The sequence below is a fragment of the Camelus bactrianus genome, chromosome 4 (assembly GCF_048773025.1).
Source record: "Camelus bactrianus isolate YW-2024 breed Bactrian camel chromosome 4, ASM4877302v1, whole genome shotgun sequence".
NCBI classification, from domain to species: Eukaryota; Metazoa; Chordata; class Mammalia; order Artiodactyla; family Camelidae; genus Camelus; species Camelus bactrianus.
In genome coordinates this window covers 31,155,358-31,182,511 of record NC_133542.1, presented here as the reverse complement: position 1 = coordinate 31,182,511, position 27,154 = coordinate 31,155,358, and the positions used below count along the sequence as shown (strand labels likewise).

Here is a 27,154-nt window from a genome sequence, read left to right as displayed (position 1 = left end):
CACACCTTGATCTACTGGCCATGAAATATTTCTCCCTTAGATCATCAGATAAATCACCTAAATTTACAGGCTGGCCTGGGGCATTATCTATCTGGGTTATAGAACTTCTGAACCAAAGGACAGAAAATATAAGAGAGCCATCTTTGAGAATTACTCATCACTGCTCTGACCTCCCTGTTAGATCACAAAATTACTCTCAGGTTAACTCAGGAGCAGGCCTGGGGAGCCCTGGGATTTTCAGAATAGCAGACAAGTAAACACCTCAATTTAAAATTTTTCCTCAGTATGGCCTCAAATGATACTGGCTGCTTTAACCTGAGGCACAATTTTCTTCCAAAGAAATAAAAGCCTTTCCCAAAATCCTTTCCAATCAAACTCTGTCTTATCAACTGAAAAGTTTGTTTCAATAAGGGAAGCCAGTATGTTAGGAGACTTGTAAGATTTGTATGTGTCAGAACTGCCATCTTCCCTGTTCATCTTAATACTCTGCAAACTAACCCTGTCTTGGAATCTTACAAATTACTGTCTACTAGGCACTAAAAATTTCCATTTCAAAACCATGACTTCTTCAAACTAAGAGTCCTCAATCATTGCAGCTTCTTATAAATCATGATATTCACGTTGAACTGCTTTTGATCCTTTGCCCATACATACTCAACAGGTTTCCATCAAAATATTTTTATAATAAATCAGTTTACTTGCACTTAAAATTATAAGTTTTTGACAATCATTAAACAAATAATCTTTTGATTTTGTATAGTAGAATGTAAAGAGAGTGACTCCAAGTACTTTTGCCATTTAGCCAAGTCTTAATCTTTGTTAAATTACCTTAACACTTCAGATTTTACATGCAACTGAGGAACAGTTTCCTTTTCCTTTGGCATTTTTCACTGTTTGGCTTCTTTCCACAGATCTTAAGCACAGGTTGGAAACTGGTGTGAACATGCACTCCTGGCAAGTGCATTTCTAGAACTATAAAAGGAAGGCGTAACATTTTTGTGTTTTAGTCTTTCCTCTTGCCTTGTTCTGCTCTGGGTTTGTGCCTACTCAGCAAATCAGAAGGCATAATCAATTTTTTTTTTAAGTCAAGAACAAAGAAACTAAAATAGAACCCAAGGGACACAGGAATAAAGAAAGAAGCAGGCCAGATGAACTTTCATAGTTATAAGCTAACTAGAGAAGAAAAATTCCAAGAAAAAGTTAAGCAGGATGGCTGCCTGCCTGTTTCCAGCGTTCCCAGAGTCACAGAAAGTTTGAGTCATTCTAAAGATGCTCTGTTGACGCTGTGGGAATGGAGGCTCCTTGTCAGCTACAGCAGCTCACCCACCACAGTTAGAGGCTCAAAGCTATGAGCATTTTTTGAAGACCAAATGCAGAAAAGTGTCATGAACAGAAAGAGGAATTCTGTTTGGAATTACAAAGCCATTTCAAACTAAACCTCTTAAAAAAAAAACAAAACTTTTAACAATACTACCAGATATCCAAAAGCACACACAAAGACAAGTGTGACTCCTAAGTTTTGAAAACGAGCCATATGCTGTATGCCACAAAGAGCAAAGGTACTAATGTTTGTCACAGATACAGATATGATGGCTTCTCAAACCCATATGCAAGAGGTTTAAATGCAACAAGACTAGCCCATCACCATAAACCATTTATTTAGATTGGATGTTGGGACATTTTTCAATCAATTCTGGTTAGCTTTCACTCTTTAAATTTTGGGTTTCAGGTATCTAGTAAGATCGTGGATTTATGAACTGAAATGCTCTAAAGGCAGTTTTAAATTGATTGTTAATTTACTGTGCTAGAATAAATCTTCATATGTCAAATGTTTGGCAAATCAAACAGACGTATGTGCAAACAAAAGCCAGTCACGCTTTTTCATGTATATGTATAATATAAAATATTTGTGTGTTGATAACACTGTGCATTGGCATATTTCAAGTGTCATGTGTACCTGGACCCAAAACCTCTGTCAGATTTGGTCAGCCCTTCCAATAAGTTTTAACCTAATCTCCTAGGGTCTCAAAAAGCTGAGGCTTTGTCTTCTCCGAAAGTAAGTACCCAAAGCAACTGATAAAGGGCCACCAACACTGGGACAACATTAAGGATGCCTTGATGACTGACTCTCTCAAAATATTTGCTCAATGCTTTCCCCCCTGCATTTAGATCAACTGAAACTGTTGAGTTTAAAGTTACAAAAGCAAGTCTTTTTCCTACTCCATTGTTATGCATCAGTAGATTCTTCATTCTTTATGGCCTATTAGTACTTTTAAAACGAAAAAGCCGTCTGCTTCCAAAACCTGGCTGGGGAATCATGAAGTGGAAGCAGAATTTTAATTCACAGAAAACAGAAAATCCCCATTGTCTGGATTGTGGAGCTGGTGGGACTTTTGCTTTGATATTCACAGCATGACAGTAAGAGCTTTCTGTACATGAGGACGATACCCAATTACCTTTGCACAAGTATATCACCATTACAGAGAATGGAAAATGCACAAAAATCTGAGCCAAGAAAGTAAACGAAAAAAAAATAAAGTCCTTATTTTATAGTAAGCCTTTCTTATCTTTCACTGCATACACAAAATTTTCCACATATAGAGTCATCGATTATCCAGATTCAGGTGGAAGGAAGCTAGTCTGAGCGTGCCATCACACCCCTCCTCCCTCAGTGGTTGACAAACATTAATGGACATTCCCACAAGCTGATTTACTGATGAGAAATTTTTCTTAGAGACCTGGGGCTTCCTTTTACAATGCAAAGATGACAATGACTGTTCCATTAAGAAAGCCATATGCAGCTTGTTACCTGCTTAAGGGGGAAACATTTCCCTTGAGTCTAAATCAAATTAATAAATTTAAAATACCTGAGAGGGTTGTTTGGGTGCATTGGACTTTTGGCAGAAGTCCAGAACTCAAAAAGCTAATGCATTATTTTACTTTGTTTCTTTATGAGAAAAAAACAGTCTGCTGCCAATCACAGTTCAGGAATCAGATGGGGAGGAGAGGAAGGGGATAATTTGCAGTTCATTGATAATGTGAAATATAGATGATCTTAGGAGAAGTTTTCTATGTGAACATTCCCTTTAAACAGAGTGAAGGGCCGGGAGAAGGGTAGCGGATGTGGCTGGGTCTGCCTGTGCTGTCATTACCTGGGTAGAGGTCAGGCCCGGGCCCTGGGGAGCATCCCACCGCCCTATCGGCAGCGTCTCGTGGGGAAGTGGCGGGCTGCAGGGGCTGCACGGTGAGGCAATCCGTGAGCAGGTCAGGATGGAGCTCTGCACTGGACCGCAGCTAAGAGAAGGAGAAAACAGAAGACAGATGGAAAAGAAAGGCTATTCCTTGGAATACTTTCCTGGAAAGGATATCATGCCCTAAGGTTCATGCAGTTCAATCCATAAATATTTATCAAGCAACAACTATGAGTTAGGCATTAGACTTAACAGAGAGTCAATAAAAGGGTCAGTTTTCCAATTCTAATAACACCTGGCAGGTGTTACAGGAAAAAAATGCAGCTAGAGACAGATTTGACTTGGTATTTCCACTTCTGGGAACCCAACTTCCTATTATAGTTCCTTTTATTTGCTCTGTATCTTATCAGAACTTGTAGTGATAACAAAAACAAACTCAAGGATATTTAGTCCATATTGTAAAGTGCTTTTAAAATACAGAGATACTACCATGAAAATATCTTGGAGATAATTAAAAATGTCCTTTGAGATTTGATACCTATAGATTTTACATGAGAGGAAAATACACAAGTTAAATTTAAAAATATTATGGAGCATGATAAAGAGAAAAACCAAAGTCATTATGGACAACAAAATCTCAACAGTAAGTTATATTTAAAAATTAGATTTCATTTTATCAAAAGAACAAAATTAATTCTTTATATATTGAAGAGTTACATGTAAAAATTCAAACCATAAAAAAATACTAAAGTATCTGATTTCTTTATGAAAAAGGATTTTGTAAGAGTCTTTTGAATGGAAAAAAAAACAACGGAAGATTTAGTTACAGAAAAAAATACTAACCTTCTGTTTGTATAAAAACATAATACCTTAAAAAATCTAGAAATATATTTGTTACAGATATTGCAAACAGTTATCTTCAGTGTTTAAAAACAACATATAAAATAATTTTGTCTTCATCAAGATAAAACTAACCCTTTAGATATAGGACTGGTGTATACTTACTCATCAGAAACTCCTCTAGACTCTAGAGATACTGTCTTATGGACTTTGGAGGGGAAGAAGGTAATGAACAAATAAAGTATATACCACATCAGATGGTGATTGATGCTATGGAGAAGAGTGATGCAGAGAATGGAGGCAGTGAGTGGAGATAGGGAGGGCAACTCTAGAGAGCGGGATCCGGGAAAGCCTCATGGAGACGGCACTGGTCAAAAGTCTTGAAGGAAGTGAGGAAGTGAGCCCTGTAGATATATGGGGGAAGAACCTGCTTGCCCCATGGTGTGTCTGGATTGTCTGAGGAATAGTAAGGCTGGAATGGAGGGAGCCTGAGGCCTGGAGAAGAGAAATAGCAGAAAGCAGAGATGTAAGTAGGGGGCGGAGAAGCAAGTTTAGTGTCCCTGTCTTCCTCCTTCCCACATGAGAGGACCAGAAAAGGGCCTTCCCGATCATTGAAGGCTCTTAAAACATTCTCTAGTCCAGGAATTAACAAATGCATGAGGTGGGAGGCATACAGCTGAATTTTCCAGGAGAGGATTGCCTCACTGTGCAGCCCTTGACATGAGCAAAAGTTTTTTAAAAGGAGAAATAGAAATGAGAAAAAACATTAAAAAATTCAGCACAATTGCAAAGAAATGCAATGCTAAAATTAAAAAAAACTTATGAAATGATCAAAAACCATAAAAAAGAAGTAGTTTTAGTGAAGGCAGAATGAGAGAAGCATTCTTAAACACTTTTGGTAGGAGTGCATATTATTACAAACTTTTGAGATGATATTCTGGAATTTTTTTTCAAGACCTATAATTGAAATCATTTGCTTTCAGAATCTGTCTTTAGGAAACAGAAAGGTGAAGGAGATTTATACCCAGTGCTCTAATGTTATATAGCATTACTTATAGCAATATTAAAAATCAGAAAACGCTACCTAAATGTCTAACAATTATGGCTAATTAATGATGTTATATCAATTTGATGGAATATTATGTAACCATTAAAATGATATTCATGCAGATAAATGCAAAACAAAATTATATACACAAATTGATAACAATTACATTAAAACACACAAAATACTATAAGGAAATGTAATTGAATATTAAAAGTGATTTTTTTACTTCAATTATTAGGAAAAGCAAGTATCCTTACTTTGAAGTCCTTATTATTTCACAATTTTTTTAAAAAAAAAAAAGAAAGGCAAGCTTTCTGAAAGTTCAGACGCTTCTTTTAATCACCTCTACCAAGTATGGAAATCCTCTTCAGAGTCCTAGAAGCAAGGAATTCTGGTAGAATTCATGCTGGATAGCTCAGAATCAATATTCTTCAGAAAATGGATAGTTAAGGTGATTAAAAAAAAAGTGGTTTTTGTTCTCAGCAGCAGTATCATGAATTTATTTTCTCTGTTTTCTTTTTATCCTTTCCTCTGCTTTCCAAATTTTCTACATTTCAATGATGTGTTGGAGCTGGCTTGCACCAATCCAAGAGTGCCAATTATGTGTACTTTTTCCAAACTTTACATGCAATGTCAGACTGATGGCCTGAAATTGGTCCTGGTGATAACATTTACACTATGATAATTGAAAAATGCTACACATTGGGCTTTTTCTTCTGGAGAGCTGGTTGTTAAATACTACCAGCACACCACAGGCAATGACCCTGCTCAGAAAAATACACACGCACACATACAAAACATCAGTAAGTTACTATTTAGAGAGCAGTATTTCTTGGAACTCTAAAAGCTTTATTAAGAGACAAACATATGTCCAGGTCTTAATTCAAGAATATGAAAACGACACAGTGACCCTAAGTAAAGGTAAGGAGCGTGTAACACATGTAGTAAATACAACATAATTATATCATAATTTCTCCGTTTTGCCACATTAGAATCTCTGACCAAGATTATGTGGGTTAATGCCTAACCCTCTCAGAGTTTTGGAAGGTATGTTTGTTATTTTGGTACTAACCTAACATATGCCACGTAAGAAAAACTGGAAAAAAATCAAGGCTTAGAATGAGTTCTGGTGATCACTTTAAATTTATCTTTCATCGTTAAAATGTGATCTGGGACCCACATGTTCTACTAAAAGTAGACGTGAACATCTCTCTGCTTTCTATTACCAACCACTCTAGGGTTTTACAGATATGAGTACTGATGAAGTCTTTCCAAGGAATTTCACGGCCATGGTTACTCCTGGAATCAAAGGCAGACAATTCTTCCTTAGCTGCAACAAGTATTCATGCTTTCCAAGAGTGTGATTCCATACGACTCTGTGGTGAGAGTTAATTTGGTTTTCTCTGGGATTAGGCATGGTTCTAGAAAGTGCTTCTTAAATTGAACAAGCCTTGAGGACCTTATGCAAAATTTCCAAAGGCGGGCCACATGCATAGAAATGCAGTAATGATATGTAAGTTTAGCATCCCACTCTCCTTCCAGATTATTAGAACAGGAAAGAGCCTTCCAGATCATTTAAGGCTCTTAAACATTCTCTAGTCCAGGAATTATCAAATGGGTGAGTCAGGAGACACACAGCAGAATCTCCTGGGAGGGATATCATTCAATGTAATATGTTTTATAGTTGGAGTAAGAAACCCAATTATTTATGTAAAACATCTTCTTAGCTGCTAGGAATATAAAGAAGATAGAGGAAACTTTTTCAATGGGGGATGGTCTCTAAGTGCGGCTGTCAAACCTGGGCTTGAATCAGAATCACTTGCAGGCATGAGCTCAGAGCTGCTGACTCTGGAGTCTGCTGTGCATTGCTGAAAGCTTCCCAGGTCATGACGTTGCTGTTGTCTGGGAACCACACTTTTAGAGCCACTAAAAATCTTGATGAGAAGATTCTCTAGGAATCCTGATTAGAAGAGCTGAGATTTTTCTGGTTATGGGAAGAGGAAATGAATTGTAGAAGTAAGGAATTATAAAAACCAAATTGTCCTTAAGACATGAACCTCATGTAACTGTTTCTTATTATGTCTCCCTTCAGACCTCATAATAACAAATGGTTAGATGAAGTTCATTTCATAAGGATAATCTGGATTTTTATCATCTTTCACAGGGATTAAAAAGGGTTAAAAAATTTCAATCCAGTTTGATACCTGCCCTTAGAGGACAGCAAGGACTTACCCTTTATGAAGGCTTTACTGCCCTTTACAGAAAGAAGTGGAATTTGAACCCACCCATCATCAGTTTATCTGTTTGAAGGGGCTGCTGTGTTGCATCCCACTAAGGACCTTTATTCACATTTCAACCTATGTGAATGTCGCCCCTGGATTTGTTCACCTCACCTGCCCTAACCACACCCCACTAGTTCCAGAGTAGAACTGCTCTTCTTTATCCTTCTCTTTCATTCACTGAACAAATATTTCTTGGGTCTCAACCATACACCAGACGCTGTTCTAGGGCTTTGAAATGTGTCAGTAATCAAAATAGACAAAGATCCCTGCTGAGGAATCTACAGTCTAGAGCGGGGAGTAAACAGTAAATAAACAAACTAAATAAGTAAGTTGTATAGAAGGTGGTAAGTGCTATGGAAAAAAGAAAAAAAGAAGGGTAGGTGGGATTGGTAACGTTGGGGAGAAGTGAGGTCTTGTTGAGAAGAGATGGAAGGAGTTGAGGAAATTAGATAAGTGCACATCAAGAGGAAGAGAGCTCCAGAACGAGAAGGCCAGCGTGGCTGGAGTGGGGTGTGACCTAGGGAGGGAAGAAGGAGATAAGCTCTGAGAGGTGGGGTAGGGACAGAGCCAGATCACAGGACCCTGCAGCCCTCAATGAGCACTTTGGCTTTTAGTCTTAGCACAGTAGGAGACCCTCGTAGGGTCTTCATCATTTGCTTCCTGGGAGACTCCTCTCATCCCCTATTACCCACAGCCTCATAGGCGCTGTGTCTCTCCTTCTTTGAGAGTCCATAAGAGCTGTAAGGTAGGGATATACTGTTGGTCAGTTTTGTGTCAACGTGTCTGTATTACAGGATCCAATTATTCAATTGAACATTAAGTGTTGCTGGGAAGGAATTCTGTAGACAGGGTTAGCATGTACAGTCAGTTGACTTTAAGTAAAAGAGGTTATCTTCTATAACCTGGGTGGCCCTCATCTAATCCGTGAAAGACCTTAAGAGCAAAAACCTAAAGTTTACCTGAAAAAGAAGTAATTGTTCCTTTGACAGCAGCATTAGCTTTTGTCAGTTTCTAGCCTGTGAGTGTGCCCTACAGATTTCTGACTTGTCAGCCCCCACAACTGAGTAAGCCGGTTGAAATCAATCAGTCTTGCTCTATCCTCCATATATATCCTATGGGTTCTGTTTGTCTGGGCAAGACTGACTGATAAAGATCCCATTAGAATGCACTTTGAAAGACACTACCATATGATGATTATTTCCAATCAGGAAGAAAAGAGCAACATGCAGAAAAATCCAACAGAAAAGGGATGGATGTGCAGAGTCACACACTTTTAAAGATGGAATTTCAATTCAACAAGCATACATGGAATCCAAACAGTATACCTGACACTGTGTGCCTCACAGCAAACCTATGAGGTGCACGCTATTGTGGTTTCCAGTTTAGAGATGAGGAAACTGGAATGACACATCCAGCAAAGGTCAGGCTTGGATTCAGGTGTCAGAACCCCAAGCCAGACTCTTCAAAGTTACATTATTGGTATTGGCTCAAGAAATAACCCATTCCCACCTTCCTCTTTCCCCCCACCACAACTACTTCCTCCTTCCTCTTAGTACTTTTTAAAATTTTAGCCAGGAGACTATCATTCAGACTGATTTAGCTGGGGAAAGAGCAAAGGGTGCCCAGGTTCTCTGGAAAGGTTCCTGGGATATCCGATCACCACTGCGTAGATTCTGACACCGCCTTGACGGAAAGGGGTCTTTATTGGAGTAGAGATAGAGAAACAAAAGTGACCAATGCTATTTGGTTTTCACTGCCTCCTTTCCCAGACACTTGCCACCTGGCTTGGTCCTGGGCCAGTAATATGAATATCGGCAGTTGGGAAAAATAAAGCATGGCACCCAACATTCCTTAAGATCTGCATCCTAAGCACATGCAGAGTGGCCCCAGGGCACCTGAAGTGAGATGGTCTTAGTCCAGGGGCATCCTGACCTCAGTACCCATCTCCAAGAGAGGATACGTCACTTCTCTCTCTCCTGATTCTCTGACTCCCTGTTCCTCCCTTGGGTCCTCTTGCCCTTCCCATCCCTTCTCTGACTTCTCTTTGGTCTCACTCCTGCTTCGGGGAGGCTCAGCCAGACTTTGTGGGGAGAACGCTCACATCTCCATGCTTTCAGACATGGGGTCAGGGAAAGGACATTATGGGCTGTGACCTGAAAGAAATGAGAGAGCAAGATGTGCAGAAAGAGCATTTCACTCAGATGGAACAGGAAAGAAAGAAATCTAAAGAGGGAACAGGATGATGGAAAGGAAAGGAGGGAGCAAGGGAGCAAAAGAAAGGATATGGGTCATGGGGTTAAAGAAATAGCCAGAGGTCAGGTTCTGCCCAGCCTCTAACACAGGGAGATTTAGGCAGTCGTCCCTCAATATGCAAGGGGATTGGCTCCAGGACCCCTGTGGATACCAAAATTGGCAGAGGCTCAAGTCACTGATGTAAAATGGTACAGTGTTTGCATACAACCTACACACATTCCCCTGTACAGTTTAAATCATCTCTAGGTTACTTAAAATACCTAATACAATGAAAATGCTATGTAAATAGTTGGCGGTACATAACAAATTCAAGTTTTGCTTTTTGAAACTTTCTGGAATTTTTTCCCCCTATATTTTCTTTCTTTCTTTCTTTTTTTCTTTTTCTTTTTTTTTTTTTTTTACTTTTTTTACTGAGTTACAGTCATTTTACAATGTTGTGTCAAATTTCTGTGTAGAGCACAATTTTTCAGTTATACATGAACATACATACATTCATTGTCACATTCTCTTTCTCTGTGAGCCACCACAAGATCCTGTGTATACTTCCCTGTGCTACACAGTACAATTTTGTTTACCTATTCTACATTTTGAAATCCCAGTCTGTCCCTTCCCACCCTCCATTCCCCCTGGCAACCACAAGTTTGTATTCTATGTCTATGAGTCTGTTTCTGTTTTATATTTATGTTTTGTTTTTTTTTTAGATTCCGCATATGAGCGATCTCATATGGTATTTTTCTTTCTCTTTCTGGCTTACTTCACTTAGAATGACATTCTCCAGGAACATCCATGTTGCTGCAAATGGCATTATGTTGTCACTTTTTATGGCTGAATAGTATTCCATTGTATAAATATACCACAGCTTCTTTATTCAGTCGTCTGTCGATGGACATTTAGGCTGTTTCCATGTCTTGGCTATTGTAAATAGTGCTGCTATGAACATTGGGTGCAGGTGTCATTTTGAAGTAGAGCTCCATCTGGATATATGCCCAGGAGCGGGATGACTGAGTCATATGGCAAGTCTATTCCTAGTCTTTTGAGGAATCTCCATACTGTTTTCCACAGTGGCTGCACCAAACTGCATTCCCACCAGCAGTGTAGGAGGGTTCCCTTTTCTCCACAGCCTCTCCAGCATTTGTCATTTGTGGACTTTTGAATGATGGCCATTCTGACTGGTTTGAGATGATACCTCACTGTAGTTTTGATTTGCATTTCTCTGATAATTAGTGATATTGAGCATTTTTTCACGTGCCTATTGATCATTTGTATGTCTTCTTTGGAGAATTGCTTGTTTAGGTCTTCTGCCATTTTTGGATTGGGTTGTCTGTATTTTTTCTTATTAAGTCATATGAGCCGCTTATATATTCTGGAGATCAAGCCTTTGTCGGTTTCATCTTTTGCAAAAATTTTCTCCCATTCCGTAGGTTGTCGTTTTGTTTTACTTATGGTTTCCTTTGCTGTGCAGAAGCTTGTAAGTTTCATTAGGTCCCATTTGTTTATTCTTGCTTTTATTTCTATTGCTTGAATAGACTGCCCTAGGAGAACATTTTGAGATGTATGTGAGATAATGTTTTGCCTATGTTTTTTTCTAGGAGGTTTATTGTATCTTGTCTTATGTTTAAGTCTTTGATCCATTTTGAGTTTATTTTTGTGTATGGTGTAAGGCAGTGTACTAGCTTCACTGATTTACATGCTGCTGTCCAGTTTTCCCAACACCATTTGCTAAAGAGACTGTCTTTATTCCATTGTATATTCTTGCCTCCTTTGTCAAAGATTAGTTGACCAAAAGTTTGTGGATTCATTTCTGGGCTCTCTATTCTGCTCCATTGGTCCGTATGTCTGTTTTTGTACCAATACCATGCTGTCTTGATTACTGTAGCTCTGTAGTCCCTGTATTTTCGAACCACAGTTGGTTGAATCCAGAGATGCAGAATCCGAAGATACGGAGGGCCAATTATTTGATTGCAATGAAATGGCAACTAATGGGAGGCTGTGAGCAGGAAAACAACTGTTGTGTCTTATATTGTAAAAGGATCACACTGATTGTGTGGAAAACAGTAGGAGGACAAGGGAGCCCACTTAGAGGCTACTTCAACAATCCAGATGTGAGATGGCAAAGGCCTGCAGTCAGAAATGGTGAGAAGCGGTCAGTTTGTTTTGAAGGTGGGGCTGAATGAGGTGTGAAAGAGGAGAGTAAAGGACAGCTCCAAGTTTGAGCCTGAGGAACAGCAAAGGAAAACAAAGGAGCAGGTTGGTTTGAGACACATTAACTCTGAGAGGATTCTGGGACATCCAGGTGGAAAGAATCTGCAGACATCTGCACTTCAGAGGGTGGGGTTCAGGGGGCAAGATGGGGCTGGACCACTAATAGCGACCTCTGGGCTATACTTCTCCCTGCAGGCCCTCTTCCCTCACCAACCCATCCTGGGATTTCAGGCAGACTCTACTAAAATTGAGTTTATTATGTATGCCATACCCAAGAAACAAATATCCTCTCCTCTTATTTGGCACATCAGTCCCAAAAGGCTAAGATGAGAAGAGCTTCGCTGATGTGATTCCACCGCATACCAAGGATGGATATTTCCCCTAGGCCTCGACAAAAGCCTCTCTCTGCTCCTTTCAAGAGCACTGCCTCGCTGTCTGCAAACATTTCATTTATTATGCTGTTCATTCTTCCTGCCTGGAATGGCTTCCCTCCTCCCAACAGAACTCCTCCAAGACACAGTTTATGGCTCCACTCTTGAATGAAGCCCCCTCTGACCAGGTCAGCCCACATGGGGCCTCCTGTGGAACAGGGAGAGCTGAAGAGTCTGCTTTCAACAATTCTGAGACTGGACATAAGCTTTAGGCTTTGTTTCTTGTTATGAGTTTAGTCTGCACTGTTATTAAGTCCACGAGGACCTGGTTGGCTGACTGCCTTTTAAACTTTCAAAGCCCCACAGGACCTGGCAGGGTGGGACCAGCATTGAGGTAAATCTTTCAGTGCCGATTGGATTTGTAGGAATGAGATACCAATTGTTATCTAAAGGAGGTTACTACAATCTCTAGCAGTATGTGGATGTGTCTAAAAAATACAGTGTGGTCATGTCTTAATAACCCCTCCTGATGGAGATTTTTAAAAGATACAGATAATAGTAACTATAGCGGAGAGGTTGCTCCTGCTCTGCTCAGATCCCCTTTGATCCCTTTGATTAGCTCTGCACTGCCCCATCTCTTAGCTTTAATGTGCCCATCCCCCAGCTTCTGTGTACTCTGTAGCCAGCATCTAGCAGACATCCCCCACCAACACACATATGCATTACTAACCAGTGCTTCTTTGGCCCTGAGTGGGACAAACAGTGAGGTGTAAATTACACTCCAGTAGGATCACCCCTGTCTAGCTTGTCCCTTCCCTCATTCCTTTCCTGGATTCTCCTGGATACACTTCTTTAATAACTCACACGTACTTGAATCCTTGGCTCACAGTCTGCTTCTAGGAGCACCCAATTTAGTAAACACCACCAAATTCTTCTGAGTTGTTTCAGGAATGCAGAGAGCCAATCCGTAGCACTCATGAGATGCTCAGAGGCACACCATTCCCTTCTCTTTGGTGCTTGCTTGGTCGACATAGCAGGGGTATGGTAACTAGATGTTTAATGAAAGTGGGGGTATTCTGAGCCATTATGGATAATCCTAAATGCATAATTGTGGAGTCTAAGTTAACAACAAAACCCTAATTTACAAGAATAATCAGCATTCAAAAGAGCCTCAGATGTCACTGGAGCCAAGCCTCTATCTTATGTGTGACCTCCCTACAGCAACCCCAGTAAGAGGATCTCAGATGCTGCTTGATTCCTTGTAGTAAGGGGCAACTTACTTCCTCATCTTGGCAGTTAGCTTTAATTTTAGACAGTTCCAGTTGTCAGGAATTTTACTGTATACTGAATCCTGATCTAGCTCTTAGCAGCTATTAGGATTGCATGCATCCTTTTCTTCATAAACTTGCAGCAACGTTCATACTAGGAAGAGACAAGACATCTCTGAGTCTCAGAAACCAATCTGTGCATCTTTGAGTGTTAATGACCTGATTGTCAATGACCCATCTGGGGGTCAATTAATTTCTGGCCTATTCAGGTATAAGTAAACAAATTGGATCCTTAGCTTCTGTACAATCTCCCATTATGAACTATTTGTTCCAAATGATAGTTTTTCAACATTAATAATGAAATCATGCATCAAGTCTTGACAAGGTTTCTGCATTTGGAAATTTTAGCTGCTTCCCTAACAATGCAGGGATTTTTCCTAATATCAAAAAACAAGGCACCGTCAATTGTGATTTGTATTTGTTTTTTGTTCAAGACTATTCTGTTAATGTTTATAAGCTCTTGAAACAAGAGATGGAAATTCAATTCCTGTCATTTTCTCATTTCAGATATGACTGAATAATCGCCCAAGATTAAGTGAGTCAAGTGGAAATAATTAGGAAAGGGAAAAGGGCCCAGATTCTTCAATTTTCGGTTCCATTACATTTTATTCCAAGAGCAGAGGCATTCTGTTAGTCTGAAGCAGGACGCGCTTCCAAAAAAAAAACGAGGCACAATCAAAGGCCTTTTGTTTTCCCTTTCTCCAATGAGCATCGTCTATCTGGGCCGTGCATGTTTATGCATCACCTTGCAGGGATTCCTTTGTTCTCAGAAATCAAATGCCACCTAAATATGTTTCTGAAGAAACTCAGCCAGAAGCAAAGACAAATAGGACTTTTTTCCTGAGGGTTAAGGTTCAGTACCAGAACATTCTCATCAAGCATTCTCTATGACACTTTGAGCAATGTGGATCTTGGGAAATTAACTCATTGCCAAAAGGCTTAAAAATAATTACAATGAATTAACCTATTATATTAATTACAATTAATTTCCAGCTGAATCTAAAAATTCTCTCTCTAGGGGACTCCTCAGCACCGACATAAATGAAGTGGCTTTGGCATATCATAGGTAATTAATTTCTAACAATCTGCTAACAAATTCATTTCCTTTGGGAATGACCAATTTGCAAAGAAGAAAAGAAATAAGAGTTAAGACTAAGAAAAACAGTCCTGGAGGGAAACCTCTTTGGGAACAAGAGGTACTGTCCAATTGGATGCTCTGAATTTCTATAATAGGGTGTACCTATTTGGTTAGCAGTGACTCAAAAGGCCAAAAGTTTTATCTATAGCTAATTAAATGACCATGCCAAATATTTAACTAGATGTATGTAACAGGTTATATCTCAATAAGAGACTTGAAAAATCAGTTCTGGTATAAATACAAAAAATACTACTAGTTCTTTAGTCAAAAACGGTGATTGATGGGAACTGTTCACAGAAACAATTTCAAAGTACAAAGTAACTAGAGTCCAATAACATTATGCACCAATGCTACGGCAGTGCTGTCCAGCAGAACGCATGTACAGGAAAGTTCTGTATTGTACGAACTGATGGCCACTAGTCATAACGTGTAGCTAGTGCAACTAAGGAACCAAACTTTATTTTAATCTAGTTTTAAGTAATTTAAATAAGGTATTGAACTGCCCAAGATGGCTGCATATCAGGGTGGCAGTCCAGCCTTGTCTAAATTCCTTCGATGACAGGGAACTCACTTCCTTACTCCTCACTGCGCTCCACTATTAAACAGGTCTAATCATTAGAAAGGTTTGCCTCAAGTTTATCTGTAATCTGCCTCCCCATAATTTCCACTCACTGGAGTTTATTTCTCTCCTCCTCCCCCAGACCACACAGGATAACTTTGCTTGCAGTCTTCTTTATATTTCTTTTAATATTTGAGAAGCCTCAAATTACTATGGTATCACAGAATTTCAGCTCTGAAAGGAGCTGTGGTTTAGTTTCTTTGTCAGCCCTCCCTTGGCAGTTTTTTCTCCAGGCTGAAGATCTTTAGTGTTTTATAAAGATAAGAAGAATCTTAAGTAGGAGGAGCTTAGGCCTTTTAGTTTGACAAACTGTGGTTCAACTACTGTGATCCTGGGCAGATGAGTGTAGTTCCCCTTCTGTAAAATGAGGGTGATACCACTGAGCTATCTTGGTCACTTTAAGAAATAAATTAGATATGATTTAGAAAGTGCCTGGAACCATGCTTGATACAAAGAAGTCACTTACCTAAAATGTCAGTCCCCGATTTCTCATGTAGCGTTATCATTGCATCCACCACCCCAATTACTCTCAACACTGGACCTCACTGGATGTGTAAATATGTAAATGATACCCCAACACTAATAAAGTGGACTAGCTGTCTAACTAGGAGAGAGTATAAAAGAACAAATGCATCCCCTGTTCTAGACGTTCTACCTCTATCAATGCAATTTAAAGGAGTTAATGGCTTTTTAAAAATCCATGTTATATCATTCATTCATTCATTCCATTTATTGAGCCCTTACCTTGTTTCCCAAACTATACTAGGCCTAAAAGATTAAGTTGTGCCCAAGATAACCTAGCTCCCTGCTCTTAGGGAGTTTATAGTGTGGCTCAAATAAAACTTGCCATTAAGTAAAATCCCTAGATCTTCTTTAATATGACGCTCTTTATTTCTGATGGCTTTTTATACTCAGCAGTTAACTTTTTAAAGCTCCATTGTCATTTGGTGGAACAGAAGCTCTCGGTTGCATTTCGTTTGATTCTATCACTCAGCTGACTACTATATTCCCCACTTCAGTGCCATTTGCAAACTTGGTGAAAATATTCTCTGGCAGCAAAAAGGGTGTTAAATCTTTGCACAAGAGTGAGTTATCTCTAAAAAACAGTCTGTGCTCTATTGACACTAAGCCACTATCACCCCTTAAATAATAGTTTATCTATGACAAGAATCATGAAATATAAGAGTGTGGGCTCTGGACACTCTGGATTTGAGCTTTGCTGAACCTTTACTCATGAAGTGTTAGACAACTGTGAAAAGGTAGTTTAACATCTCTTTAGCTCAGTTTCCTCTGTACAGTGTGGATAATGGCACCTAATTTGTAAGGTTGCTGTTGGGGAATAACAGGTAAGATGAGACAATAAACTATTCCACCAATACCTGGTATATAGTCAATGTTCAACACACATTAACTAATATTTCTGTTATTACTTTTCCCTGTTAATATTCAATGTGGAAACATTGTAACACCGTATAATACGCACCTTTATTTTCTTTTTTCTCCCATTATTTTTAGATATTTTTCTCTTTCATCAACCTCTTCCTTTTGATACCATAATGTGGCAATATGACAAAGGAAAAGGAATGGAGACTTTGGGGTCAAGCAGATATAAGTTCAAATTTTTGCTCTGCTACCTACTAACATGTGGCCTTTGGCAAGATACTTAACCTTTAAAGGCTCCAGTATCATCCTCTGTAGAATGGGGGTGACAATACTCTGTGATGTTATTACAGGATTGTATCAGGTGACCATGGAAAGTGGCTAGCATAGTACATAGTTAATTTTTTTTCTTTTTTGCTTAAGAAGGAGAAGCTATTAAAATTGTTAGGAATAATACTTGTTAGAACCCCCTGTGGTCTTGCTTATTAGCCTCATAGACAGAGTCTGGGGCCAAACAGCACTGTAATCAAGACATCAGCCCAGTTTTCACAGATGAATATCACTCTGAAAATTATTCTATCTCAGAAGAATGTACTAACTTTTACTCAATTTTCCAATTGGACTTTTCTAAATCCAAAGTATGTAAGAAATCAAAACCCAAAATAGAACATTTTCAGAACACTTTAGGGGATGTTAATACTTATTTAGCTGTTCTATTTACCAAAATCTGTACCACTATCTAGCTATTCTGTAGAGTTGGGGAATTGAGGTTCAAAAGTATGTTGAAATCAGAAAGGCATGCAGATTGGATTTTCTGCATTGCTTACATTTGTAAAAACACCATTTTCCTCCTAAGTCAATATTATTCTAAAACTGACACCAAGAATCCTACATTTTTTTTTTCTGACTGGAAAATGGTAAGCAAATGGATATAGTCAAAGGTAGATTCCAACTTCATTCAGAGGAACATCTAAAAAACAGAACATTAAATTGAAGGGTGAATTCTTTTTTTAGACAGATACAGAAATATTAACATGGAATTTCACATGGCCATGAAAAACATCCTCCTTCACCCTTTGGGGGCCTGGTTATGAGGCTGTAAGACTCTAGCAAGACGAAGGGTTTGCTTCTCTCACAGCTTCATAAATTCCTCCTCACACTGGCTCATTGCACTAATGTGACCACACACATTCCATCCCATCCAGTCAACTGTAGCATTTTTCTTTCTATTCAAGAATTCTCAAGGTTTAATTATAGCAGCCAGCTATCCAGTAATTACTTCCCCCGTCCATCTTGCCAGCTCCTTATTGTCCCCCTTTGAATTGATTTCGGACTACAGTCCTTGCCTATGATATAGTTTAGGAAGTATGGGGAGAGACTAACTGCTGAAGCTATTTTTTTCTTTCCTTTTATTTAACTAAAATGGATTGTCTGGAAAAGATTTAAGGCTGATTTTCATGTACATGAGTGTTTGGACAATGTTTAAATGACTACTTCGAAAAGTTAAAGTTTGTCACTTCCACAGAGAGTACTTGCTTTCTGCTCTCCCATCCATCCCATACTCAATAGTCAGTTTAACTTTCCCCAAATACCCTGCTGACAATGACACTCCCTCTGTCAAAGGTCTTTAGTGACTCTCTACCAAGCATTATCTACAGCCCAAACCCACGGGCTTCAACAGGCTGGCTCTCATCTAGCCGCGTGGTTTCATGTCATATGCCTCCATGTCACACGCAGCCAAGATGCCCTCCTCTATAATCCTTGTTCATTCTCATTCAAGTCTCATGTGGTACTTCTGGCCACAAACTGCCTTCATCTGGGGTCCCCTTTACTCCAGACTATGCATATCTACAACACCTTCTGCATATTCTTCAAGATCCAATTCAATGTCACCTCTTGCTTGAGGTTTTCCCACGTCTTAACCATTCCAAAGTAATTTCTCCCTTTTTAGACATTCCAACAGCAATTTCTCTACATCATTCTGATGGTATCAAGGTTTTCTACATTCTATAATATTTATAAATTTTATGTGTGTGTGTGTCACAGAAAGACAAAATGCTCCTTGTAAACTGAAACCATGTCTGTTTAATCATCTAAGTTAAAACAATGCTTCTTTTCATACAAAAGGTACTCTATTAGTGTTTAGAGAAATGTGTGAACAAATGAATGAATAACAAATGAGTGAATAGCTGCTAAGGACTCATTAACTGATGCTTATCCTTTAGGGCAGCCACTAAAACAGATAAAATCATGTCTTCAATGCAGTAGAAGGGGTAAAAAGAGTGAGGCAGTTTAACATGCCAAAATTATCAACTAAGAACAAAATAGGAAATAGACAAGTGAAATCCTAACATACTTTTTTTAAAAGACACTTGGGAAGTTTATTTCCTTATAATACTCCATCTCCATTCATGCCAAAATTCACTAGATAACAGTACCTACATTTATGTATTACCTATTGGAATGTGCAAATGAGCAATCTTTCCAGTCGTAAATGCTCACTCATTACATTTATACTTCCTATCTCTCATTCATCTGGAATGGCTGGGAACAAATCTAATTTTCTACCTTGCTTTTAAAGAGTCAATGTCTAGCATATATTTGATAAGCAGAACACAGATATTTCGAGCCAAGTGGACCGAAAGGACACACTCTAGTACCCTTTTAGACAATCTACACAGCCAAGACAAGACCCTCCATCTTCCGGCCCCTGGCTGAATAAGTGACCAGCCATTGTCCCAGTGTTTCTGGTCACTGCTCCACATACAGCCTTTAATATTGCTCCAAGGTCTTCTTCCCCCTGAGGTAATGCCACCCAACATAAGAGCTTGCCTGTGGTGTTACATTAGTCAATGCACAGAAGCATTTTACTGATAGCGATTTCCCTGCTCTCATCTGAGGACTCTAAGTCTTAGAGTGCTGCGAGAATCACGTGACCTTTTAATGCTTTGGTGGGACGAAGCTCTTCTCTTTGGTCATTAGAAAGGAAGCCTAGCTTAGAGAAGTTCTTTAGGGTAAGGCCTGAGACAGGCACTGGACTCCTCCAGAGACTCCCCATGTTCTGCAGCTTCTGCCAAAGTCAGTTTCATGTTTAGAATCTACTATTCCTCCTTTGAACACTGACATTACTTTGTCTTTCTTATCATCTACCCCTTACAATGAACTCCAATCCCTCCCTCAAAAAAAAATTAACTGCACCCCAGAAATCTAGATTAGAAAGCCAAAAATCTAAGGAAAGATGAGACGCATGAGGATGGCTGCCCGCAGCCACTCGTGGTGCAGGGATTACGTCTCATAAACTCTGTCCGAGGCTACGTTAGCCTTGCTGGTTCTGACAGGATGGGGAGAAAAGAGACTAGGTCAAGATGAAGAAGCAGGAACAGGTGTTACCAGTGCTGCACTTTGTCCTCGAAGCTGGAGAAAACAATGCTATTTTTCTTCCCCAGATGTTCTGCCATCTGCAGGACTTAACACATATAATTTTGTTCTCAAGGTCAACAAGGAAATCCAGACTCAGCAATCCGCTGTGTCTAACTCCACTTTCAAATGCTCTAGGCCTCCTGTTGTTTGTCTGTCATTATTATTAGCAGCCCCTTAGGAAGATGACATTATTGGAAGTAATTTCACATTCTGATAATGCACAAAGCTAGGACAAGTTGTAGCTACTTCAATCTCTGCAAAGAGCTCTGTGTACTTGTAACTTTCAGTCCACTAGAAATAAAGATATACACACACACACACACACACACACACATATATATATATAGAGAGAGAGAGAGAGAGAGATGGAGAGAGACAAAAAGAATAGTGCTATCAAAAGACATGTCCCCTTTCATCCCCCCAAATCCTCCAAAATAGAAGGAAATTAGATGTATTGTAGAGTCAAACATCCAACATTTTAAGCCAGTGCATGAGGCATACTTTAGGTCTGACTTAAAATTTAAAAAAAAAAGTATTTTATTTTTAATCAGAAATTAACAAGCCAGCAGTATTCCATGTAAAAGAATATCTTACAAACAAAAAGTAGAGCCACTAAGAAATAATAATAATCTATCCTTTTGAGAATTCTGTTTTACTGTCCACAGAAAGTAAAGTCCATGGACAATAGACTTCACCAGAAACCCAAGAGTCTGTTGACAATGGAAAGCACACGTCTTTGTAAAATTCCCATAGTAATCAAACATCAAGGAAAGGTGGTATGTGAAATGCAGGCGACTTAATTTTTCCCTGGTATTTTGAAGATCAAAAGAATATCTCTATTCTACTGCAAGACACCTCCCCCTGCCACCCAGTCTTCTACCTCCCCACTGGGGGAACCAAGCAAATTCCTTGGTTTCTCATGTCATTACCACAGGCTGAAATGATGTAACAATAACAGCAAACAGGGGTGTCCCTCTGCGCCAACTCTCTAATCAGTTTCAAAGTGTGTTTTGTTGGTTCTCATTGACGCCACTCAAAGGAATTGGTCACTCGTGGTCTCAAAAGTTTTACAACAAATTGTGTGATTAAATTCCTTAAATACATCTGTCCATTACTAATCCTCTTTTGCCAACATCCTTTTCAGAGAAAAATCGCAGCACTCCATGGTGCCTGATTTATATTTCATTTTGAGAACAGGAAGTAAGGGGATTAAAGTTAAGGATTAAAACACTTACTCTTTACTGCATTTTTTTCTCCTCATGAATGGCTTCCTGGTTGCCATGGCTACTGTTCACTGGTCCTTAGTTGTGAATGCACCTCTTTGCATTAATAAAACATTTTAAATGCAACTTCATGGAAAACAATAGAGATGGTAGCTTTAAGTTCAACTGCTCTTGAAAGAAGAAACTAAAACTTTAAAAAAAAAAAATCTTTTTTCTTCGTTCTTTTATTGGTATCCTCAAGAGTGAAACGAACTAAAAGACAGCACAGGGACAGTCTAAAGATACACAAATGCAAAATCAGAATTATGCAGCAGAGTCACAAAGAGATTACTTGAGATAGTGAGTTGGCCCTTAGCTTACAAACCAGTGTTTGTAGGAAGATTAAGAGTCCCTGGGAATTTCTCAAACGTTGCAACACCACAGAACGCTTTAAAGACAAAATGCACGTAAATGCAGTGTTGCAATTCCACATTGCAAACATCAGTCAGGAAATGAAAAACTGAGGCTTTCACCACCACAAGTTAACTTAACCATGTGAATGTAAATATCACTGCTTTTGTATCCAAGTCACTGATGCATCTGCATAGGAGTGTGGCCAAAGGGGTGATAGCCACGAATAGCATGTGCTGTCAGGGCTCAAGATGTCTGCACGTACAGTGCACACAACTGATGCCGAGTTGGGCGTTGAAAAGGAAGGGTGACATTGACAGACAAGTGAGCAAACACAACTGCATTTGAGTTGTTCCTTTAAAAACACTCCCCTGACATTCATTTTAGAATGTACTGCCTACATTCCTTTAAGAAGCCAAGGAAAACTAAGGAGATGGAATCATAAAACTCTATTCTAAGATCTATTCTTAAAGTCCTATAGTAGTATAGGCTACAGGATAAACTGTGGTGTGACTTCTAAAGCACCACCCCAACCATTTTTTTCCCCAAAGCTCCCCCAATGCCTGGTTTTTCTCTGAAGTATCCACTCGTTTCAAACTATTCCTTTATCTGCCAAAGTTCCTATTAAAAATATATCCCCCAGATGCAAGTATATTTATCATTTCTCATTTTTTCTGATCCCATACTTTCACTAAAACCACCTTCCTCTCATAATACCCAGACATAGATGCTACTTGAAGACTTGTATTTGAAGTCATGCCTTCATTAATGGGAATGAAGGGACTGTTGCAATGCCTTTACTATATAACAGAACAAAATTATACAGGCATCTTCTGGAAACAATAACAGGAAAGAATGATTGTAATGGTGGTGATTCCAAGCATTGTAACAGGCCAGTGGTATGGATAATTTTAGGTATAGTTGAGTAACTCCCAAATCAAACCATGAGATAATCGGTGAATTACCCATGGACTAGACTGTAGCATCTGAAACAAACATGGATGGAAATGGTCAGTTACACACAGATCTACAAGGTATACAATCATGTCTCAAATATACATATTCCTTCTTTCCTGGTTTCAGTCTTTTCTTTTGGAAATCACTTATTTCGGAACAATACTGAAGATTTAAGGCCATCCCAGGACAGGCTGGGGTTACTGTTTGGCTATTCTTGTACATTTTCAATCAAGAGGGAGCAACAGGAACCTACTGCTGAGAGGCAATTCTCCATGGGTCTCTCAAGTTTCTCCATGTCTCAAGAGCAGAGGCACTGACTGCCTTTTTGGACTATCTTTTCTAAGGGTGTTTCTCCACCAAACAGCTTTGGAAAACTGACTAGGAGAGTACCTTCCTCCTTAGCATACTTTCACCCATCACAGGCATCCTCTGCTTTTCCAAAGTTCACTTTCTGCCACTTTGATTTTATGAAAGATGTACCTTCGTACTTGTTTTTGCTAACCAAAAGAAATTTGAGGAGGATTTTTGCTTTTATGGAAAAAGGCAAAAAGCAAAAATACTGTTCAGCAATGAGGTGTTATAGGGGTGTGAACCCTGAGCAGCAAGAGTGGCACCACCAAGCTCCTACCCCAGAAACTTCACTACACTCAGCATCTCAGCATCAAGCCACCACAACATTTAACTGTGTCTGTGAGCATCTCCGCTTTATCTTGATTTATTTTGTACATTTGTTAGCAAGATGTGTCCTAAAGTAGCTGCTTCTTTGCTTTATGCAATTTCTGCTTATGAAAGGTTCCATAGGAACATTCTACTTTTGGATAGCAGAGGGAATCTGTATAAAAGCTTTGGGGTCCCTAAGCTCACAACGTCCCTCTTGTGACACAATCCATTGAGTGTTCAAGTGTCACCTGGCCCTCTTCGTGTCATCTTGTGGGAACTGGGACTTTAAGAAACTTGCACAGGAAAAAGATGATACTCTGGTTACTGCTACTGTGATGAGCAATAAACTCTCCTTTGTCTCTGACCCAGGAGACATAGTTTGTTCTTGACATATTTTTTCATACAAAAGAACAAGGTTTAAAAAAAAAAAAAAAAGGAGTAGGGGAATGGATCATCCTTGATTGCTATTTTGAGCACAAAGAAATGAAATCTGATTTCTGTATTTGCTTACATACAAATGAGGAATCCTTTGACTATCACCTCAAAATACAGTTTCTATTCAAGGTCCACAATGGATAAATATTAACAAATCCCTACACCTAGTGCTTGTGTGCTAGGCTAGCTCAAAGCACTACTGTGGAACAGAGCTTCTTGTCTTTTGTGTTCTGTCACTTCTTTACCTATGCCTTCCCTGTTGAGTCTCCTTTTTCAGAGACCAGTGATGGTCTTGACAATAAAAGTGATAAAAGCTCCTTATGGCAGTGATTTTCTACTATATACTACTGAGTATAAAGAATCAAAACAGAGGGGCCCCATAATATGCTTATATATGATAGAAAAATACATGGAAAGATACGCAGAAGTGACAAGACACTGTGATCAACTATATCACAACTCTGCTACTACGTGGCTCCTGTATTTCTCATAGGTGAGAGTCCCAAATGGGAATTGTTAGAGAAACGATTGCTGGAAGTCGTGTGAGAGAGGGGAGCAAAGCCTAGCATAGGAGAGAAGATAGGAAGAGAGCCCACCTGGCTAGTCAGGGAATTCACGATTCTAAGGCTGTACGATCTCTGCTACCAAAACCACTTATAAGCCTGACTGTAAAAGTATGCTTTGAGAAAGTACAAAGGGATAAGGCACATAAAAATAAACAGAAACCCATACCTCAGATTTCAACAAGGCAAAAAAAGATAAAGCCTAGAAATGCAACTGATAACCAGAATGCTTAAAATTCATGCTTAGAAAGATCCTAGGAATAATATAAGTTGGTGAGCAGGTCCGAAGAAAGGAAATCAACAGGAGCTAGGATAGGCTTATTGGAAACAACCAGCGAATCCTCACTTCCTGTTCAGAAACCATTAGGTGAAAGCCACAGATATAATAAGCCTAGAATTCGACAACTTGTTCAGCGAAATCTCTTACGTTAGCATTATGCAGAAGACTGAGATACCTGGAATTGATAGCCCTGCTGGATGTAGTCACAGTTAGATGAGCCACTGTATCTAAACAACACTGATTAATGGAAATATGCCAACCTAATTACCTTGTATCCCTTCACCCTAAATCCCTAATTCATGCCCCCATTACCACCATAATTATCTTTCTAAATCAGAGATCTGACCATGGTCTATCTTTAAACATCTTAGTAGGATATATAAGACCCTTTAACATCAGTCCCCTTGTCAATTGTTTCAGCTCAGTGCTGCCTCAATAGCCAATAAATGACACTGCAGGTCTCATGTGACCCTAGCTGAGACTGTATTCTATGGTATGAACGAAATGGAGAGAATAGAGAGACGTGCAATCCATATGCTAAAAAATCTGGAAGCTGGGTAAGAAAGGTAAGAAGTAAGAATTGTAGGATGCCAGGGATATTAATGAAGAATTTCTACATACATCAGTAAGGTCATTAATGGAAACAAAGAAGCATCCTTAGAAGACAGAACTCGAGCCCATGTTGGTGTTTCAGGAAGGCAGGTTTTTTACTTAATAACATAAAGAATGTTTGAACATATTCGATTTACTAAATAACAAAATAAAAGAGATTGTCTTAAAAGTCTGAAAGCTTAAAATTTCATGAAGAGACTTTATGAATATCTCCTGGGACTCTCTGAATGTGACTCCCCATACTGGGCTGCAGGGAGGATGAGGTCCCAATTAAGGACACTTATAATTCTGACGGACTACAGCTGTGCCCACAGATGGCCCTGTGGAGTGGCAACACAGCAAGCACTGATCGCAGAAAGCCACTTGGGAAAACATCTTTCTATTCCAGTGAAAAGAAGAGCCTTATAGGGGCAGTGACTATCTGTAGTCCTCTCATATTACTTAAGAGTTAATCCGGATTCAACAAACAGCAGAAACAGTGAGTATTTAAGATGTCACATGACACTTCGCTAGAGTTTATAAAGAGGGGCTCTAGATTGCCGAGTGGGAGAATAATCTTTTGCCAAAACATTCTGTGGAATGCCAAGATTGCAAACAGTATGTCAAGTCTTAGCGGACGGCTTTGCATTAGGCAGTATTAACTAATTCTGGCGCATGTTCTGTAGGTCTTGTAGGAAAACAGCATACCACCTTTTGGCATCATACTTGGCTCCCTTTCCACTTCTAAACTTTCTCATTTCTCAGAAACAAACTAGAGAGAGTAGAAGTAGTAATAAAAAATTCATCCTCACTCTAAAGGCCAAAAAAACAAAATAAGATAATATACAGTATACAAAATGGCTCTGAAATATTAAAGCATTAATTGTGGGCAAAATTAGACCCTTTCTTTATTATCATTGTTACCACCAACACTATTAAAAAAACATCTGAATCTCAGAGACTGGATTCCACTTGATGAACAATTCAAATGGCACTTGCAAAAGGCTCAAAGATCCTAACTTCTCAAGCAAGAAACCACATAAACCAGCTGAGGCCGGAAAAATATCTTCTCCCCTTAGAAAATTCTTGCTATTATCTGACTTTTACCTCTGTACGTCACTAATTAAAGCCAATTTCCTCTGCAGAGATGAAGGAAAGCAAGGCATTCTCGTCTTTACTGTAACACCTTCTAATAATAACTCCCACCCCTGTGGCCACAGCTACCTATTCCGAGGATTGAGCTCTGTCTAGTGCAGGACTGCAGCAAGCACTGTGCATGTGTCTTCTCACTAGTAGCTACCACACACCTACAGGATTGCTGTTACTATCTAGATTTCACAAATGAGAGCATGAAGTTCAGAGACAGAGATGTTAAGTAGCTCATCTGAGGTTATGTCATTAAAACTGGTGATGTAAGGATTTGGATCCAGGTCCTTGACTCACAAGTCCATATGCAGAAGAAATGAGCAGAAAACCAAACAAAAGGAAATAAAAAAGCAAATAATTATAACAATAAGGAAATAATAAGAAGTTTTCTGTCAATTTAGAAGAGGCAAAGTCAGGAAACAAGGTCTAAAATGAGTATAAAAGTAAAACTCTTCTGCATGAAATCTATACCCATCCATCTCCCATTCACATAAAAGTATCTATAGGAAAACTGACAAATGACAGAGATTTTCAACCCACAGAGATGGCTTCTCTCCAGTAAGTCTGTCTGGCTGAGATTTTCAAACACATAAACATGACCACAAATGTATTTCTAGTATGAGAAAAAACAAAATGGATATATAAACAATTCACAATTATGTCATGATCTCAGTTTCTATTCATTGTTTTTAAATAGTTAAATTCTTTTTGAGGGTAAAATAAATTAATAGAGGAGTCTGGAGTAGAGAAAACCAGCTTAGCAGAATTTCAACAACCACTTGTCTTCTTTCTTAGAAACCCTTCATAGATAACATGATGTAATTCTAGTAGCAACAG

At 39.1% G+C, this 27,154-nt stretch overlaps 1 protein-coding gene across 6 annotated transcripts in view; it reads right to left on the bottom strand.

Moving 5' to 3' along the window:
* GLIS3 (GLIS family zinc finger 3) overlaps positions 1-27,154 on the bottom strand; it is a 498,554-nt gene that overhangs the window by 64,557 nt on the left and 406,843 nt on the right. For 4 of the 6 annotated variants that reach the window (XM_074361627.1, XM_074361629.1, XM_074361628.1 and 1 more), the window contains one exon: positions 3,153-3,294. The exons of 1 other annotated variant lie outside the window; for it this stretch is intronic. In XM_074361627.1, coding sequence (XP_074217728.1) covers positions 3,153-3,294 — 142 coding nt within the window. Of the gene's footprint in view, positions 1-3,152; positions 3,295-4,194; positions 4,527-27,154 lie in introns of those variants that run through there. One more of the 6 variants, XM_074361630.1, reaches the window with a different exon arrangement.